This window comes from Sminthopsis crassicaudata, chromosome 2 (assembly GCF_048593235.1).
Source record: "Sminthopsis crassicaudata isolate SCR6 chromosome 2, ASM4859323v1, whole genome shotgun sequence".
Classification (NCBI taxonomy): domain Eukaryota; kingdom Metazoa; phylum Chordata; class Mammalia; order Dasyuromorphia; family Dasyuridae; genus Sminthopsis; species Sminthopsis crassicaudata.
Window position 1 is genome coordinate 332350722 of NC_133618.1, and position 19251 is coordinate 332369972.

Here is a 19251-nt window from a genome sequence, read left to right on the forward strand (position 1 = left end):
CAAGACCAATCCCTCATATTATAGATGGGAGTGCTGAAGCTTAGAAAATTTGTAATTTTCTCAACACAACACAACCTGTAAGTGTCTGACTCCATGTCTAATGCTTGGTCTAATATCTTTGTCACATAAGTGATAACCACACCAAACAATGTAGTTATAAATGTAGTTATAAACCTGTTGTATGGAAAAATTTTGTAATTTTTTTTTTTTTTTTACTTCATTCAGTTCTGTTGCAGGAGGGAAAGAACAATATCCTATCACCCTTCATTTTAAAACAGACTAGATTTGTATATTACTGGATATTTATCCAATTAATTTATATAGGTTCTATCTAGTGTCCTGTGATTTCAGCACAGTCTTCTTTTCCCAGTATGCTAATCCTTGTAACATTAATGACAGAATTTACTTTGATTGTGAGAAGAGTAAAACTAGAATCTTCCCTTTTTTGTCACTAGTGTAGCAATCTTCAGAACATTTTTCCATACTTAAATATGATAGAGCAATTTCATGATGCTTCCCTTTCTTCCTTTTATACTTTCCTGAGTGTTAGTTTTGTCAGTCTCCTCTAAGATTTCCATTGTGGTTTCAATTTTTTTCCCTTTATTTCTCATTTCCTAGTTAAACGTTTTGTAATACTGGTTTAAGTTTCTCAGGAACATTGATGTAGGCAAGTCTTAAAAGCTTTTCGTTTATTCTAAGGCAACAAATCATGAATTTGACCTTCAGTTCTAGAGTGCTGTCCTTTCACATTCTATCCAAGGCCAGGGAACCAGAGGAACAAATATATAATGAGTATCATAGCCCCTGAAAATTCATAAGCAAACACATTATATTTTATTGTTCAAACTCATTTATGTTGACACCAAAAATAAGATTTTTGGAAAGAGATAAAGTTTTATCTTGTACAAACTTTATATAATTAGTTGCTAAGTGGAGATGAGCAGATGATATTTTTTGGATGGAAAGCCACAGGATTCTCGAGGTTAGCAATTGCTATTGTGAGTGAACGAGGTTTCAGCTTGGTTGTAGCTATACCTAATCTGGATAAGTGGTTTTTATATACCACAGTAGTAAAGTTGTTTAAAAACCAGTCCAAAAAATGGATCAAACTTAATCCTTTTAAGGTTTGGAAGATTTTGCCTTCCAAAATTGTGTGATCACTAGAAAAATTACAAGTTGCTTTTTTATTTCATACGAATCAGTTTGGCATGGTGGCAAAAGTACTGCTTATGTGTTCAGCTTTTATTTCGGAAGAAAGTAAGAGAGCATTTCCATACTGATTTCTATAGTGTCTAATATGTGTCAGGCTCTCCACCAAGCAATTTTTTAAAATATCTTATTTGATCCTTTTGAAGTAGGTGCATTTTATACTTGAGGAAACAGGCAAATCTCAGTTAAGTAATTTGCCCAGAGTCACACAGCTAATTAAGTGTTTGAGATCAGATTTGAGCTCAGGTCTTCCTAACTCTAGATTGAGTGTTCTCCCTTTGTCACCAGTTTCCCCAGTGGCATTTTAGGTTCTTCTGTGAATATAAGAAAATTATCTATTCTACTCTTATCACATAAGGTCCTTTTGAGGATGAAATGAGATAATGTATTTAAAAATGTTTTTCAAACTTTAAAAGAGTAATTATAATGATAATTATTGATATTAAATTGTTAACTACTATAACTAAAATGCCCTGGATAGTGATGAAAATTGATTGGTAATGATTTGCCAAACGATAGATATAAGGATAATGGATATACATGAAAATAGGTTTGTACAATTGGGTGGTTATATGAAAGGAAATATAAACTTATCTCCTGGTTTTAAAATTTTCCCTTTTTTAAGTGTCTAAGCACCTAGATTACAAGTTTGGAGTTGAGAATTGTGAAAAAACAACAACAAAAACAAAACACTATGCCAAAGCATCTTATAAATAAAGCCATAAAATGAGCAGAATCCAAAGGACTGTGCTAATTTTAATAGAGACTTGATTTTTCTTTTATCATATAGGATTAGCAAAATAGGACTAATCAAACTGTTTTCATTGGAGAGGAGGGAAATTTATTTAAATTGAGAAAAAAAAAAGATGGTTTGCAGTCTTTGTTGGTTTGTATTAAGTAAAACTTCCTAAATTACTGGGATACCCTACCTAACATCATTCCATGGTTTTGTAAAAACACAGTAGGAGAAACAACATTTTACATGACAGTTCCCATAAAAATGATGTAAATAACTGAGCAAATGACATTACTGTGGACTTAATGGCTGTAGGAAGTCTGATTACAATGTATTAAAAATCTTATCTCAAAATGACAAGTGTTAGGGCAACTTAGGTAAAATATGCACAGAAAATGATTTCTATGTGGCATATGTTTTTGCAAAACAACAAAACACTTCCAAATCATTATTTCATAACAAAATTCACACTATTGAATATTGCCACTTGGAGGCAAGAAATCCTTCTCTCCTATCATTCCTTTACTTTGGTTCTTCTCCCTTGTCATTTTAAAGAAGCCAGCATCTCTTGTTAAATCACTTCTAGTTTGCTGAATTCTGATCTTCTAATCATGTACTTCAATTAATTTGGTGACTAGATCCCAAGTGATTTTAGTGCCATCATTTCACATGATGCTGAAGTTTCATCATACCCTCTTCTTTTTGGCTTCACTCAGTACCTAAATTCAACTAGCAAGATTAATATTTATTCTAGCAAGGAGATGCTATAACTTCTCCTAGTAACCAATTCCAGTGTGTCTAACAACCTCCCTTTCATATTTATTTAGAACTGTTTCAGCCCCATTCCTGAGTATGCAGCTTCACAGGGACCACATTAAAAGCTTTCCTGGCTGTTTTCTTTTCAGAACAAGTGTGACATTTCCTTCATCTCCCAAAGTCTGTGCTATAGTGGGCAAAATGTCAAAAAATAATGAGGCCAAATGGAGCTATACAATGAATGCCAGTCTAAAGCAATGCTCAAAGGCTTTACCTTTGCAGCCATTATCACTGAGAGGCAATGGGGAGAAAGCTCATCAGTAGTAGTGAAATGGACAGAATACTAAAGTCGTTGTTAAGGGATGAGACCAAACTCAGTGAGTTAAGCTTCATCCTGAAAGTAAATAAAGTAATCACCTTTGCAAGCTGAATTAACTTTCTTAAATCTATAAGGCACAGCCCTATAAATGACTGCTCCAGGTTTACTGAATGATAGTTAATAACAGTTTCCAAAAATGTCTCATTACTTCAGCAGCCTATTTGAGTTTGAATGAGAGATACTCAGAGCAAAATGGGAAAATTTGGTTCACTGTGTTTCCATTAGCACTATTGTGCTAGCTGTAAAACTTTAACACCTGGCCAACAGTTGTGGCGAACCTTGAGTGTAGCTGGATAATTCAGCACTGAAATGGTGGACAGCACCAAGCAGCTCATTGCTGAGTTGCAATGGAAAAGTGTTACCAGGGATATTCAAGGAGTTGGTAGCAGGTGGTATTTTCCCATCCATTCAATTTAATTAGACTGGCCCACTTCTTTGCATTTTTGGCAGGCTGGATTGTTCCAAATGCTAGAGTAAGACCCAGTTAAGTCTGGGCATAAAAAGAGGTCCTTCTTGATTTCCCTAAGCAAAGCTTCCCATGAAACCTTTATGGTTTCTGTATATCTTTTTAGCTGATCCACAGGGAAGTGGTAAAATTTCTGTCTGCTCTCCAAAAGTGTCTGGTGCCAAATATTAATAAACACATGGTCAAGGGGTCTATAATGAGAAGCGTTTTTAGAGGGCTTTCTACAACCAATTAGTAAATTGTAAAATGTCATAATAGATTCATAATATATAACCCCAAATTTTAAGCTGGAAGATCATTTAGTCCAACCACATCATTTTATAAATGAGAAAGCTGAGCCCCATAGAATTTAACTGACTTACTTAACATCCTAAAGGTAATACCTGGCAGAGATGGAATTTGAACCTAGGTCCATCAACTTCAGTTCCTGGATTCTTTCCACTGTATTAACTGTACTAAACTTTTCTTTTAAAGGTACTAAAAGAAAAGATCACTTACTCAAATAAGGTGAAAAGGCTAGCTTTTGGAGATTACACCTGCAGAAAGAAAGAAGAATAGTCCTTTTATTTTTTGGCAAAGGAGACTTCAATGAGTTGTTGTAAAGGGCTAGAACTGAGCAATGCACTTGGATAATGAAGCACGTGAGACTAATTTCCAATTGGACAGTTCCCTATTATCTTGTTTGAAGGTTGACCTTCCCCAGCTGTTCTGTGCTGACTTGATTGGTGGAACAAAGAGGGGGAAGTGACGTGTGTGGGAGGAGTAGGAGGAGGAAGAAGAATTGAGACTCAGACACTGAGTCAGTCTCTCCAGGCATTTGCGGGAGGAAGGTGTGTGTGAGGTTGTTAGGCCTAAGCCCCTGATCTTGACCGTAAAAGATCAAGAATAAAGATGTTTAGTGATCCTGACTCCAGCTGATTTGTGGGAAGACAAGAGTTCCAGCAAGTTGTATATTTGGCATCGCATTAATTTTTCTTTAATGTTCTGGTTAATCTCGATTGATGAATTCAAAGATGGCTTATCGATTTTTTTAAGAAGTTAAGTTTATTTTTTTATTATTGTAGCTTTTTATTGACAAAACATATGCATGGGTAATTTTTCAACATTGACCCTTGCAAACACTTCTGTTCCAACTTTTTCTCTCCTTCCCTAGATGGCAGGCAGTCCCATACATGTTAAAGTATATGTTAAGTATAATATATGTATACATATTTATACAGTTATCTTGTTGTACAAGAAAAATTGGATTTAGAAAGAAGGTAAAAATAATCTGAGAAGAAAAACAAAAATGCAAGAAAACAGCAACAGAAAGAGTACAAATGCTGCGTTGTAGTCCATACCCACCCATGTTGTGGGTGTAGCTGGTTCTGTTCATCACTGATCAATTAAAACTGATTTGGATCCTCTCCTTGCCAAAGATAGCCACTTCCATCAGAATTGATCCTCATACAGTATTGTTGTTGAAGTGTATAATGATCTCCTGGTTCTGCTCATTTCATTTAGTATCAGTTCATGTAAGTCTCTCCAAGCCTCTCTGTATTCATCCTGCTGGTCATTTCTTACACAACAATAATATTCCATAATATTCACATATCATACTTTACTCAGCCATTCTTCAATTAATGGGCATCCATTCATTTTCCAGTTTCTATAGCTTATTGATTATTGAATATCAAGATTAAAATCTTCCTATATTGGTGGAAAAGATATACAGCCTTGCTAATGGAGAATGCCAGAGACTCCATCCCAAAAATCATTGTAATGCCAGAGAAACTGAGGCAAGATAGAGATTAGAGTTTGCTAATATTTTATTAGAGGGAGAATTTGGACTGTTGACTCCAGACAGCTGGATTCCAGAGACTCTTATAGGACTCCAGTAATCAGGGAAACAAAGGCAAGATGGGAGTAGAGCACTGGTGAGGGGGAAGTTGCAGAAAAGGACCATAAATTCAGTTCTGACAGGTTGAGAGTGAAGAAGGATCATAAATTCTAGGAACCAGGATATCTGAGGCAGAAGATTGAGATATCCAATATTGAGATAAGCAAATTGGAGTTTTATGACTCTTTGGAATGCTAGTGGTCAGGACTCCTATCCCTAATTATCTCAGGCCTAATGGCCAGGAAGAGAGGTTGCCACCAGGGACACTGAGGCAGAACAATTCAGGGAAACTGAAGCAGAACAATTCAGAGAAACTGAGGCATAACATTTTACGCTCTCTCTTCTGAATATTCAAATCATTGGATTATCTTGGAGGGTCTCAGCACCATGAGTTTGACCAACCCTATCTGAGCAGATAAGCCAAAATAAAATTAGAAAAATGCAAGGACAAGTCTCTCCCTGATAACCCCACAGTTAACAGCAGTACAAAGGCTTCCTGTTGCAAGCATGTCAGGTCCTCTAAGTTCTGGAGCACTATCTCAGCCAGGGAATCCAACTTGAGATGGACAATTCACTGTGAGTTCTGCAGTCCTTTGTGTACTTAAATCAGGATCTGCTTATAGCAGCAGCAGCGCTCAAGACAGTTTGTGCTAGCCCATGGTGGGGGGGAGTCACTGCAAGGCTGTCTAAGACTCTAAGGGGGATGGATAAGCCCTGAAATTGTTCCACTTGTCCCCACCTAGAAGAACAGACAGGCTAGGAAACACTGCTACAGAAAAGCAGAGTATGCACAGTTAGTCAGACCATCAAGGCAGGCAAACCATGAACTTTTAGAGGCCTTATACCAAAATGCAACATCCTTTGAGAAAGCTGAAATACTAATTAAGAAACTGGGGTTATAGGACTTGAGAAGCAGATCAGAGAGACAAGCCTGTACCTTGGAGTTTTCCAAGGGTGATTTCCTGTTGTTCCTAAAAACAGGCAATCAGAAAATAGTCCCCCAAACTGATTCTGCCAGGACAATACCAACAGAATTGGGGGTTTCAGTCCAACTAGAGTTTAAATAATAAACCAAGCATACAGTGAAGACAAAAAAGGACTGCTAGGATTTCCAATTTAATTGTTGGGTTGGGGGTGGGGCAGAAGTGTCTGAGGCCAAGTGAATAGGAAACTAATGGCAGTTGGAGTTCCCATTCTTTCAGGTAGTATTGGGGAAAATCCACCAGCTTTCCTGGTCCCTTTATCTTTTATCCTCCCCTTTTATTTTATCAAAGGAATCATTCAAGAAGGAGTAAATAAATTGTCAAAGTAGCATCCCACAGTGCTAAAGTGAATTAAAATTCCTGTACATAACAGAGTAGTACAACAAGGTTTTTCTAACTCTGGAATTTATCTAGAGATCCCCCCAAAAATTACATGTTCTAAAGGGAACATTGTGCTCAATTAGATAATGTAGATAACAGCAACAGTTACCAACCCCAACATTTTTCATCCCAAATCCTAAACATACAGTAATAGGGGACCCAGCCAGGATTTTACAGTAATACACGGTAATAGGGGACCTAGTCAGAATTTAACCATTCATCAACCATTTTCAGTTCCTTCCAAATAAGTGAGGCTCAAAGACCATAAAGGGCAAGGGTGACATCTATTCCCAAACTGCTTCCTGCTGAGAATGGGTGAAAACTGAAATCCTGTTCCAGGGAGGGGGGGTGGCTGTCATGATCCAGGTCCCAGAAGCAGGTCAATATTGCTGTAATTTGACCAAAATCTAGAACAGAAAACAAATCTAACAAATAAAGGTTAGAACAGTCTGAGATAGAAAGACTGGTTCACAAGGACTGCTACAAAAATGTAGAGAAGCCATTATAGAATGGCCAGCAGCTTCCCATGTAAGGAAACAAGTTTGCCTCACAGGACAAACGGTTGTCAGTCCTAATAAACAAAGTAGCAGTTAGGTCTCACAGGCAACTATGCCAATTGTCCTCTCATTATTTCAGAAACCTTTTAAGACTTGAATATAGACACAAATATCTAGTAACTGATAGATGACCAGGCTAAATACTCATCTGCCTAAGTATTTAGGATGTAATGATTACATGTAGTCAGACTGGAAACAGCAAGGTATGACATAATTGAATTGCATTAATGGTTTCTATTGACTATTGGTTCTGATCATAGAAATCAGTCACAAGAGGAAAAAGCAAGGACATCACTATAAGATATTATAATCAGTCAAAATTGATATACAGGACACAGGATAAAGTAGCTTTAACTCAGTTTTACTTCAGGTAATTGTCTCAGTAACTTTCAGAAAATGGAGCTTTAAAACTCCTGAATAATATTAGGTACAGGCCCAAGAAATTTTACCTTCAATAACAAATCCCATTAACCAAAGCTTCAGATGAATTCTAAACAGATATTTACCTTGATCTTACATTAATAAGTCAGAGATTTGTCCCCGAAAGTTCACAGCTTATCTTTCATATTTAAGTAGATGTTTTATAAGGCAAACATTATGCAAATCATTTTGCTCTAAAATGCCCAATACATAGAAAAATTCTAAATTGCCTATTGTCCAAAACAGAAACATGTTCAAAAAGACAAAGGAAAAAAAAAACTCATTCCCACAGGCCCTTTAAATAATGGGCACAACCTCAAGATGATGCAATACAATCTATTTAAACTCCTACAGAATATCCTAATTCCATATAAAAGAATCTGAAAGATTCTTTAAAAATATCAATTAAACTGTTGGATACAATGCTACCACATTATAGATCACATTTGTTATCATATTCCTTAAACAAGGAGATCATTATGCACCTAAAAAAACAGTCTATTAACACCATGTAAAAGTAGATTGTCCCTTTTAAATAATAAATAATAAAATGCTATCTGTAGCAGAGAGCCAGCGAGTTTATCTCTATTTTGAAAGAAGCAGCCAAAAGCAGTGGAGGGAGGAAAGGTGAATAAAATTTTTACCTTTGAAGCCAAAAGATCCTTTGCTGTTTCTCCTTCCCACACTCAACTTCTCTTTATAATGAAGATAAATGGCAAGTTCATTAAAAGACTTGCCTCTTTCTTTTTTCTCTCTCTCAACATCCTTTTTCCCTTTGTAACATGCTTTTTCCTTCTTTTGTTTCTCTCCAATTTCCTTCTTGATACTTTATCCCCCTTCTCTCTTCCTTCCTGAAATCATTCAAACTGTCAATTGTTTCTACAAATCAATCTTTCTTATCCTATTTCTTTAAATCATCTTTTCTCTTTTCTTTTTCTTTTCCTTCAAACTTGTAAGATTTACAATATAGTGAACAACTCAGTAACTCCATAAAATTCACACACATGTTCAACAGAGCTGACAAAATTTAAAGCATTTCTTATAATATATACAGATTACCCAATATGTGTTTCAGAAGGTAACATACTTCATCTAATTAGGAAGTGTATGACCTCTTCAAGTAAGTTATCAGAACTTTGTGCAGCTTTTAAAAAGTTTTTTTTTCTTTCAGTAATAAAAGTTCAGTATTCAAATTCCTAAGATCTTATACTCAGAATAAACAAATCTAGCATGCAGAAGGCAACAATAATTATCTCCCATAATTTCAGAATTATAGTACCACTTTAAAAAAAATTAAGTTCCCCAAATTTAACAGACCAATAAGCTAAAAGGATATGGCTTTTTCCCACCTAAATAAGTTTCCTAAATCCCTAATCAAATATTGCAGATAAACTGAATTACCATTTGGTTGTATATATACATATATACCCACACATACACACACACACACACATATACATATATATATATATATATATATATATATATATATATATATATATATATATATATATATATATATATATATATATATATATATATATATATATATATATATATATATATATATATGTATACATATATACATATACATATTTTAAACTGGCTCTCAGAAACTGCCTGAGTTTTTTCTTTTTTTTTTTTTTTTCTGCCTGAGTTTTTTCAAAGCAATTAGCATCTATCTCTTTTGTTAGCTCTCTTACCTTTCCCCCCAGGCAGAGCTGCATCTTGAATCAGATAAGGGTTTATTGCCCTCTTCCTTTTCTTCTACCAGCTGGCTTTTCTGCCAGAGTTTTAAAGGTAGCCAAGCTTTTCTGTTCCTTTTACTTTCAAATCAGTGCAAACAGGTTAAGAAGCTAAAAACCATAAGCAATTTTTTTTTATGCTAAACACCTTTGCAACATTGAAATGACCAATTGCCAAATTTCTCCATCATTGTTCTTAAAACTTAATAGAGCTCTTTAAATCAACAAAACAGACAGACAAGTCACAAACACTGACCACATAGACACAACATTTAACACATACAAGCTAGGGGCAAGCTCCTGATACCTCAGGAATGCCGTGAAGGGAACTTTCTTTTTTTTTTTTTTAATATTTTTTTATTAATTTTTATAATTATAACATTTTCTTTGACAGTACATATGCATAGGTATTTTTTTTTTTTTTTTTACATTATCCCTTGTACTCCCTTCTGTTCTGAGTTTTTCCCCTCCTTTCCTCCACCCCCTCCCCTAGATGGCAGGCATTCCCATACATATTAAATATCTTATAGTATATCCTAGGTACAATATATATGTGCAGAACCAAATTTTGTTGTTGTTGTTGTTGTTGTTGTTGCAAAGGAAGGATTGTATTCGGAAAGTAAAAATAATCTGGGAAGAGAAACAAAACAAAACCAAAAAAAAACAATGCTCACAGTTTACACTCATTCCCCAGTGTTCCTTTTCTGGATGTAGCTGATTCTGTCCATCATTGAGCAATTGGAATTGGATTAACTCTTCTCTATGTTGAAGATATCCACTTCCATCAGAATACATCCTCATACAGTATCATTGTTGAAGTGTATAATGATCCCCTAGTTCTGCTCGTCTCACTCAGCATCAGTTGATGTAAGTCTCTCTAAGGGAACTTTCAAGGCCGACAATCTCTCCCTCTCAGAAATTCAATTGGAGCCTTTTAAATAGGCTTCCAGACTCCAGTTTGGTGCGTTCTTTGCCTTCACAGAGAGTGCCCAGATCTAAAAAATACCCAGAATCAAATTGTGTCTTAAGACACCCAGAGTTGTACCAACAGTGCGGCACCCAGGACCAACATAGTGCTTTAAAAAAGGACCCAGATTTATTGTCCAAAGACATATTCAGACCACGTGTTTTAATAGACACCCAGAACAGAGGGCACCATGCAGCATCTTGCTGGCACCTCCCAGATTATGTGGTTCATCAATCTATCTTCTGGAGACCCAATTATGCTAGCAAAACAAAATGGAACAGAAAAAGCAGAACTTACTCTCCTGTGGCCGAAATAGAGGTGTCTACAATGAGCCTTGCCACAGCCAAAATTTTCTCTCTCATGGGAACTCTGGAACAAGCCAGAGGGCTAGCCTCCTCAAACAAAAAGCCCAGTCTCAGTTGCTCCAAGGCGCCAGGCAGAGACCTGAAAGTTTCTAATCTCTAGTCCTGCTGTCATATCTGTTATCTTGTGGGAAGCCTCTAAAATGTAATGCCAGAGAAACTGAGGCAAAATAGAGATTAAAGAGTTTTTTATATTTTATTAGAGTGAGAAATGGATTAAGGGCAAAACAGGATCCATGTTGACCCCAGCCGGCTAGATCAGACTCTTGTCTCAAAGTATCCAGCAGCAGTGAGGGATTCCAGGGATTCTTATAAGAGTCCAGCAATCAGGGAAACAAAGGCAAGGTCAGGGTAGAGCACTGGTAAACAGGAAGTTCCAGGAAAGGACCATAAATTCAGTTTTGACAGATTGGGAGTAAAGAAGGATCATAAATTCTAGGAGCCAAGATGTATGAGGCAGAAGATACCCAAATATTGAAATAAGCAAACTAGAGTTTTATGACCTTTTGGAATACTACTGGTCAGGGCTCCTAGCCAGGACTATCTCAGTCCTAATGGCCAGGAAAGGGGATTGCCACCAGGGACACTGAGGCAGAAAAATTCTGGGAAACTGAAGCAGGGAAACTGAGGCAGAACATCATAAGGATTTGCTTTTAAAAAAAAAAAAAAAAGACATTGTGAGCTTTAAAATAACATGGAAGTTCCTTGAGGGGCTATTTAACTTTTTTATCCCCTGTACCCAAGATAGTTCTTTGCACAAAGTAGGTGACTTCTTAAATGTTTGTTGAGTTTGAATTTGAAAATAACTAATCAGTATATTTGTGCTATGTCTTTTTTTTTTTTTTTTTTTTTTTTTTTTGAGGTACCCAAATTATGAATTTATCAGTGATAACTCCATATCCTGGTCAGCTGGACTACATAATCGATACACAGAAAATTCCCTACGAGGTGTGATTTTGGATATACACTTTCTGTCACAGGCAGATTTCCTAGTCTGTACATTTTCATCCCAGGTAAGTAGCAAAGGAGCATTTCTAAATGCCCGATATATTATGCCAGATTGGTTTATTTTTATTTTTGCTTAATGCTGGTTATTGTGATTCAGATACAGTTTTCCTGATCAGTAATGATCTTCTATGGAAAAATGAAAAGATTCAATAAAATTTGAGAGCACTGTATTGAGTATTGTAGTCATTTTGTAACCAGTAGCTGAATATTCTTCTATCAAAGTAGTCATTGTGTAATGCTTAAAATATTTGGTTTGTTTAAAGAATTTAACAAAAGCAGCAAGTAATTAAGTACATTTTATTCTTTTTTTAAATATAGTCAGTATATAGCTATCCCTTTCCATACATCAGTGTACTAATATTGAGAAGTTTAACTAAAATTTTGCCTAAGAACTAAGAAAAAAAACAGATATATAATTTTTTCAAGTCAATTACATTACTTTGTGACAAGAAACTGTAGGTTGAATTTAAACAATACCCACAACCATCCATTTCGTTTAGTTAATGCACATAGTTAGGTTTACAAGCTTGATTTGTTTTGGTTTGGGGAGATTGGATCAGGCTTGAATAGCCAGTGGCAATTTCAGTTTAGTGGTAGTTATTGAGGACTTTATTCTGTTCTATCACTACATATGTCATATTTATTTGTTCATACTTCATCCATTCAACAGGCAGTTATTAATAAGGTCCTACTAGATGCCCTAGAGCCCAGGTTCTTAAACTGTGGTTCGTGACCTCATATAGGGTCTCATAACTGAATGTGGGGGGTCACAAAATGTTTATTTATTAGCAGTAAATATCAGATTTGTATGCTTATTTTATACCTATATATTATTGAATGAAAAGGAGTTGTGAGTAAAAATAAAAATTAAGAAGTCCTGCTGTAGAGGAGTTCAAAAGAAGTCCCTTGTTCCTTTATGGAGTTTATAATAAAATCAGTGTGCAATATGAAACAACTGAATAAGAATTAACACATGAACAAGTTTATATATAATGACAGCTATAAATGTATCATCCGAATAGAGAAGAGTTCTAGAGTATAGATGTTGGGTTTCTGACTCTGAGAGAGAATGTTCCAGAAAGTGTTTGGTAAGAACCGCTAAGATGAAATTAAAGCGCTCGTTCAAAATCTCCCTTAGCTCTAGTATGGTTATGTCTGACTCTAGGATAGATTCTGAGACAACAAAGACAAAACTATTCAAAGTCTTCCTCCCCCCTAGCCTTTCTTTCTCACCCCCTCCTACCTTATGCCTCCTCTCCCCCCTTTTTGTAACAGTGCCTTACCCAGGCTTTTCCTAGATAGGATATAAGTTTTTTTCTGTTCCTATAGCCCTGGCTCAGTTCACATAGACATCACAATATGTCAGAAGAGAGAAAATATCTATTAAGTGTATGTTGACTTTTGACATTCACATCTAGGACAAAAAAGAATTGTGTTCTTCCTTTTAAGTTCTTGTTTTATATTAAAATATCCCCACTTGTTGAAGTACCTGGAGCCTGAAGAAGGCAGTATGAATAAGATGGAGATGACAGGTTATGCAAAAGTAAAAGTTGTGTTACTTCTGATACTAGAATAGTAGAATCCTTCTAGAAATTAGAATACTGATACTTGGGGATTCAAACTAAATTCAGTAACAATGAAGTAAAACATTATTCAATCCAATAAAAACTTTAAACCAACATTTAAAAAATTTTGTAAACCCAAAAATGGCCTCGGAGAGTACTTTGAAGTGTTTTAGATTGAAGTTCAGAGTAAAGACTCAACATTAAGTTGTTATAGTACTTAGAGACGATGGACTTATATTTGCTACTTTTAAATTTTTATTCAAAGATATACTTCCTGTCTTCTTGTTACCAAATTAAAAAATAATAATAATGAAAATTTGGAGCAGCTAGGTGGCGCAGTAGATAAAGCATCAGCCCTGAATTCAGGAGGATCCGAGTTCAGATCTGGTCTCAGACACTTAACACTTCCTAGCTGTGTGACCCTGGGCAAGTCATTTAACCCCAATTGCCTCAATAACAAATGAATGAACGAATGTATGTGGTGCACAATTGAAAAATTTCCTAGTAACAGTAAGGGATTCCTGATTAATAGTGATTCTGCCATAGTATATTGGAAAGAGTACTTTATTTAGAGTCAAAGAACTTGGGTTCAGAACTTAGTTCTGCCTTATCTTGTGACCCTGAGTATGTCATTGGATTAGGGAAGAGACTTGAAGCAGATAGACCAAATAGGAAACCATAGCAATAATCTGTAGGAAAACTGATGAAAGGCTGAAATAAGATGATAATTTTATGAACAGAGAAAATATGAGATGATATGCAGTTAGAAGCAAGATTTGGCAACCAATTGGAAATGTATAATGAGGAAAAGTGAGAAAGAAAGGATAATGCCAATTTTGTGTACTTGGAAGACCAGACCTATGGTGGTGCTTTTGAAAGAAATAAGATTTAGAATATTGTTGGAGTTAGAGGAAAAAGTTAGATTTTATCCAGTGTGAAATATCCAACTGATGATTTGGGATAGAAATTCAAGGGGAAAAATTGAGACTAGATTTATTTGGAGTCAATGATTTAGAGATGGTAATCTGGTAGAAACTAATAAGGACACCAAGAAAATATAGAAAGAAGGGGAGGTTTAGGACATACCCTTGGGCAACTTCTGTATAAGGGGGTTGCAGTCTGAATGATGAGCCAGCAAAGGAGAGGGAGAAAGATCAGTTTTCCTAAGAAAATCTAGAAATGATAGAGATTGTAAAAGATTGGTGAGGAAGCAAGCATAGGTAGCTTTGTTTTGGAATTTAACTGAGAGAGAAATTAGTAATGTGTGGTTATAGCTTGAGGAGCTAGGAGAATTTAGTGAGTTTTTAAAGGATGGACCGGAGGAGTTGGCCATTAATTGAACATTAGAAAGAAGAAGTTTATAGTCTGTTGGAGTCAACAGAAAGGGTTGGGGATCAAGGGCCATTGTCAGAGATTAGAGGAACAGTAGGGAGGTGTCAAAGGAGTTAGATGTTAAGTGAGCAGAAGCTAACAGCAAAGAATCACCCCAAGTTACAACCCATTAAGCCAGGATTGTTTCCTGTTTTCATGGGCAACTTGGCTATATGCCTTTCAGTAGCATAAATAGCAAGCACTCTCTTTCTTCTAACAGAGATGTCACATTATATGTGACTAATCTTAATCTGAATCAGATTTTTACTTAGGGGCCACAGATGGTAAGGCCAAGACCTGTATTCGTTTCGTTACAGACAGATGCTCAGCTTAGGAATTTCCACTTTTGTAGAGATCATAAAACAATATTGAAATGTTTATGTAAATTTAAGGCTTCACAAAGAGAGGATAAGAGGTTCTCAGTAAAGTGAACTCTGGAGGTTTAGAACAAACATGCTCTGACTACAGATCCTTACTTCTTTGGAAGTACTCTATATCCCTCAGAGATATAGAAACATGCCTTCTCCCTCTTGGAGCAAAACAAGGGAAAGGCAAACAGCACAAAGGTTCCATTTGGAGAACAAAGTGGAAGCTTAGACACCATTTAATTGAGTCCAGTGCCTTTATTTTATGTATGATGAAATTGAGTCCCCCTGAAGTGAGAGGGACTCATATTAAGTCACACATGAGTAGCAGAGTCCAAGCTCATCCCTGTGCTCTTTGAATTTAGACCTATTTTTCCCTCTACCACACTATGCCATGCAGGATGGGTTGGATCAAACCTAGAACCCATTTTCCCTGACTTTCAGGACTGAGGAATCTTCCCTGTCCTGATTGTCTCTGGGGGGGGGGGGTCTCACTGAGTCAACTAGCCAATCTTCAGGAGTGAAATTCAGCCTCTGCAGAAGATCTGCTTTTTTTAGTGTTTTTCTGAAATAGAGACACATCTGTGTTTTATCATTTGACAATATTTTTCCTGTTACCACTTACTGTGTGCCTAGCGGTATGCTAAAAAGGATATAGTACCATGTCAGTACAGGATGAAATAAAACAGGCACCATGCAGTTACAGAGAGTCTCAGCTTTTGAAACTCCAATTTGCCCCCTCTCAACAATGTCACCTGTCAAAATCAAACCTTGCCTGGTGTTGGCATCAGCTGGACAGGCAAGCTATTTACATTTGTAAGGAGAGGCTGGGAGAAGAAACCAGAGGTAATTAAACACAGCAGCTTTGTTTTGTTTTGTTTTTCCAGGGTGATTTTTAGTAGAGCCTTCAAGTAAAGCAGTCTCTGGAATTTACACTAACTTGTTACACCTCTGTGATTAAGAGACTTTAGGTTTTTTTCTGGTTATTTGAACAATTATGCTTGGACCTTAATTTTTGATTAATAACTGTGGGGGGCATAGTGGCTATGAATTAGCATTTCCTTATGATGAGGTATATACCTAATGATGAGGTATAACCAAATGATATCTAAATAAAATTAGGATTAATTGAGGTCTAGTGGCAGGATTGGGGTACAGGGAGTCAAATGGAGCTCCCCTGCAACCCCTTCAGATTCGGCGCAAAGATACAAAGTTAAATGAGGTCTAGTGGCAGCACAAGAATCCTCTGTAAAGGAATTTACAGGCCCGAAAACCTAGATTGATAAAAGAAGGTTTATTATAGGGTTTGGAAGTGAGGTTAAAACCTGGTTAGTAAAAGGTATTAGAGGAAGAAATATACCAAAAGTGGTGGACAGAGAGTCCGTGATGCAAAGCATGGTGCTTGCATGTTTCAACTCTCTGCCAAGGGATGATTCCAGCTTGGCTCTTTTATTTGCTTGAAGGGGCCTAGGGTGGAGCCCAGGTTGATTCCTCCATAGCCAGAACCCACCAGGTTGGGGTTGGGCTACCTGAGCAGATCATTAGAATGGGGGCTGGGTACAGCCCAAACTGGCTCAGATCCGGATCTTTCCCCTTGGAATACAAAAGGATGGTTTTGACCAGATCTTGTAAATCAAAGGTCAGTCCCAAAGGAAGTTAGAGATCAGAAAAGGAATCTTAAAGGGGTTACCTGAGCAGATCATTAGAATGGGGGCTTTGCCCGCATCACTTCTAGGGCTGGCTTTTTGTACAGGTGTAGTACCAATCACCTATATAATCCCCAGCCTCTTTAACCCTCAAAATCTTAAGGCTTTAAATTTTTATGACTGTCTTAAACATCCAGAATTTTCACAGTTGTTCATTCCATCAGATGAGGCTTTGAATACCCCTGTTAAAATATGAAGGTTACTTGGGGAGGGTAACATACTTTCATGTATGTTAAAAATTAGTCAGCTATCATTTGGTACATACCTAGTATTTGTCAGGTACTGTGCCAAATGCTGGATAGTTTAATTTAACTTATTATACTTACCCTAGCAAAAGGAGATAGAATGAACAAGTTTTGATCAGAAGCAGGGGATCAGAAAATATCTGGACTATGTGGCACTTCTGGAGCAGATATGCCGAATCAGTTTACCTTGACTTCATGTTATGATGACCAAGGTCCACATTAGAATACATAGAATAAAGATTACAAGGACTTAAAGCTGGATTCATGACTGAGAAACTAGATCGCTTCATAGCTCTTGAATTGATAATTTTTAACAGTATGGCATTCATTATTTTCTTTAAAGTAAATCACCAGAACATCAGGTAAACCCATAATCAAATGTATTTTGAGTGCTAAATAGAAATGAGTTTGGATTATCAGCATTTTATGACTTCACTCTCTCTCATCTATTAATGCAAATAAGTTGGAAATTATTTTATAAATGTAATTCACTGTATTATAGTAATGATATTATTATATATGGTATGCTACACATTTTAAAAGCAAATTCTGGCTAAATTTGTAGCAGCCTGATTCTCATCATAATGAATTAATGATAAAATGAAAGAATGAAAGTGTTAAGCACTTACTTTGTTCAGAGCACTATCTATATTAAGCACTGAGGATACAAATAGACAAATAAAACTGTCCCAGTCCTCAAGGAGGTTACATTCAATAGGATAATACAGTACATGTAAAGGTGTTCCAACTTCAGGAAAGATAGAAAAGCCCAGTGTTCCCTAGACTACTCGTAATCAAAAGTTGATGCATCTTCTTTAATGTAATTCCCTTTGATAAAACTATTTATGGAGTAGAACTATCTGACAGTGCCAACGACTTATAAATAAAAGAGAAGACTTGATAATTAAGTGGAGTTGAAAAGAAATTTAGAATACTAAGAGAAAAATCTTATCCTATTAATATACTTTCTAAAAAATAGAATGGATTGATCAGCTCTATGATAACTTTATGAGGCAACACGAATATTAGAACAAAGCCAAAAGGAAGTCAATGGAAGAAAATATAAGGTACCTGTAATTTAAAAAAAAAAAGAAAAAAAGAAAAAAAAAAGGCCTGGAAAATAGATCTAGGAGAGCTCATTTAACAACCATAAAACTCTCTAAAATTCCTGATCAGATAAAAATGTGGCACCATATTTCAGGAAATCCAAAAAAAAGAAAGAAAGAAAACTTCTTATATTTATTAGCACCAGAGGGCAAAGTAAAAATAGAAAGACTGGAAGGATAGAAGAGATAGAAAGAACCACAGGCAATAAACTGAATATTTTTCTGCAAACAAAATCAGTTTAGTCAAAGCTTGAAGGAAAAGAGTTAACATCTTTGCAGCAAATATATTTGATAAATATCTGATATCCAAAATATTTTAAAAACTGATATAAATATATAGGAATAAATTATATTAGCCTGGCCTACCCATAAGCACTTGATATTCTTCCAGTTGTTGATATAACTATTTGTGTGAAAAATGTTTTGTAATTGTGTCCATATAGTTTATAACTTTGTCTTGGCAGGTAGACTCTCAAAGATTTTATATTATCTACAATTATTTTAAATGGGATTTCTCTATTTCTTATACTGCTTAACTTTGTTGGTAATATATAAAATGTCTATTATTTATGTGGGCTTATTTTATATCATCTTTGCTTAAGTTGTTAATTGTTTCTAGTAGTTTTTACTTGATTCCCTAGGATTCTCTTAAGTATACCATCATATCATCTGCAAAGAGTGATAATCTTATTTTTTCATTACCTACTCTAATCCCTTCAATTTCTTTTTCTTCTCTTATTGCTAAAGTTAACATTTCTAGTAAAGTATTAAATAGTAGTGGTGATAACGGGCAACCTTGTTTCACCCTGATTTTATTGGAAATGCTTCTAGTTTATACCCATCACATATAATGCTTGTTGATGATTTTAGATAGATACTATTTATACATTTATTCCTATACACTCTAATGTTTTTAATAGGAATGGGTGTTGGATTTTGTCAAATGCCTTTTCTGCATCTATTGATATAATCATGTGATTTGTTAGTTTGGTTATTGAAACAGTCAATTATGCTAATAGTTTTCCTGATATTAAACCAGCCTGGT

At 35.7% G+C, this 19251-nt stretch overlaps 1 protein-coding gene across 4 annotated transcripts in view; it reads left to right on the forward strand.

Annotated features, from left to right (window-relative positions):
- FUT8 (fucosyltransferase 8) overlaps nucleotides 1-19251 on the forward strand; it is a 442206-nt gene that overhangs the window by 407712 nt on the left and 15243 nt on the right. For all 4 annotated transcript variants that reach the window (XM_074290407.1, XM_074290405.1, XM_074290406.1 and 1 more), the window contains one exon: nucleotides 11703-11853. In XM_074290407.1, the coding sequence (XP_074146508.1) occupies nucleotides 11703-11853 (151 nt within the window). The remainder of the gene's footprint in view (nucleotides 1-11702; nucleotides 11854-19251) is intronic.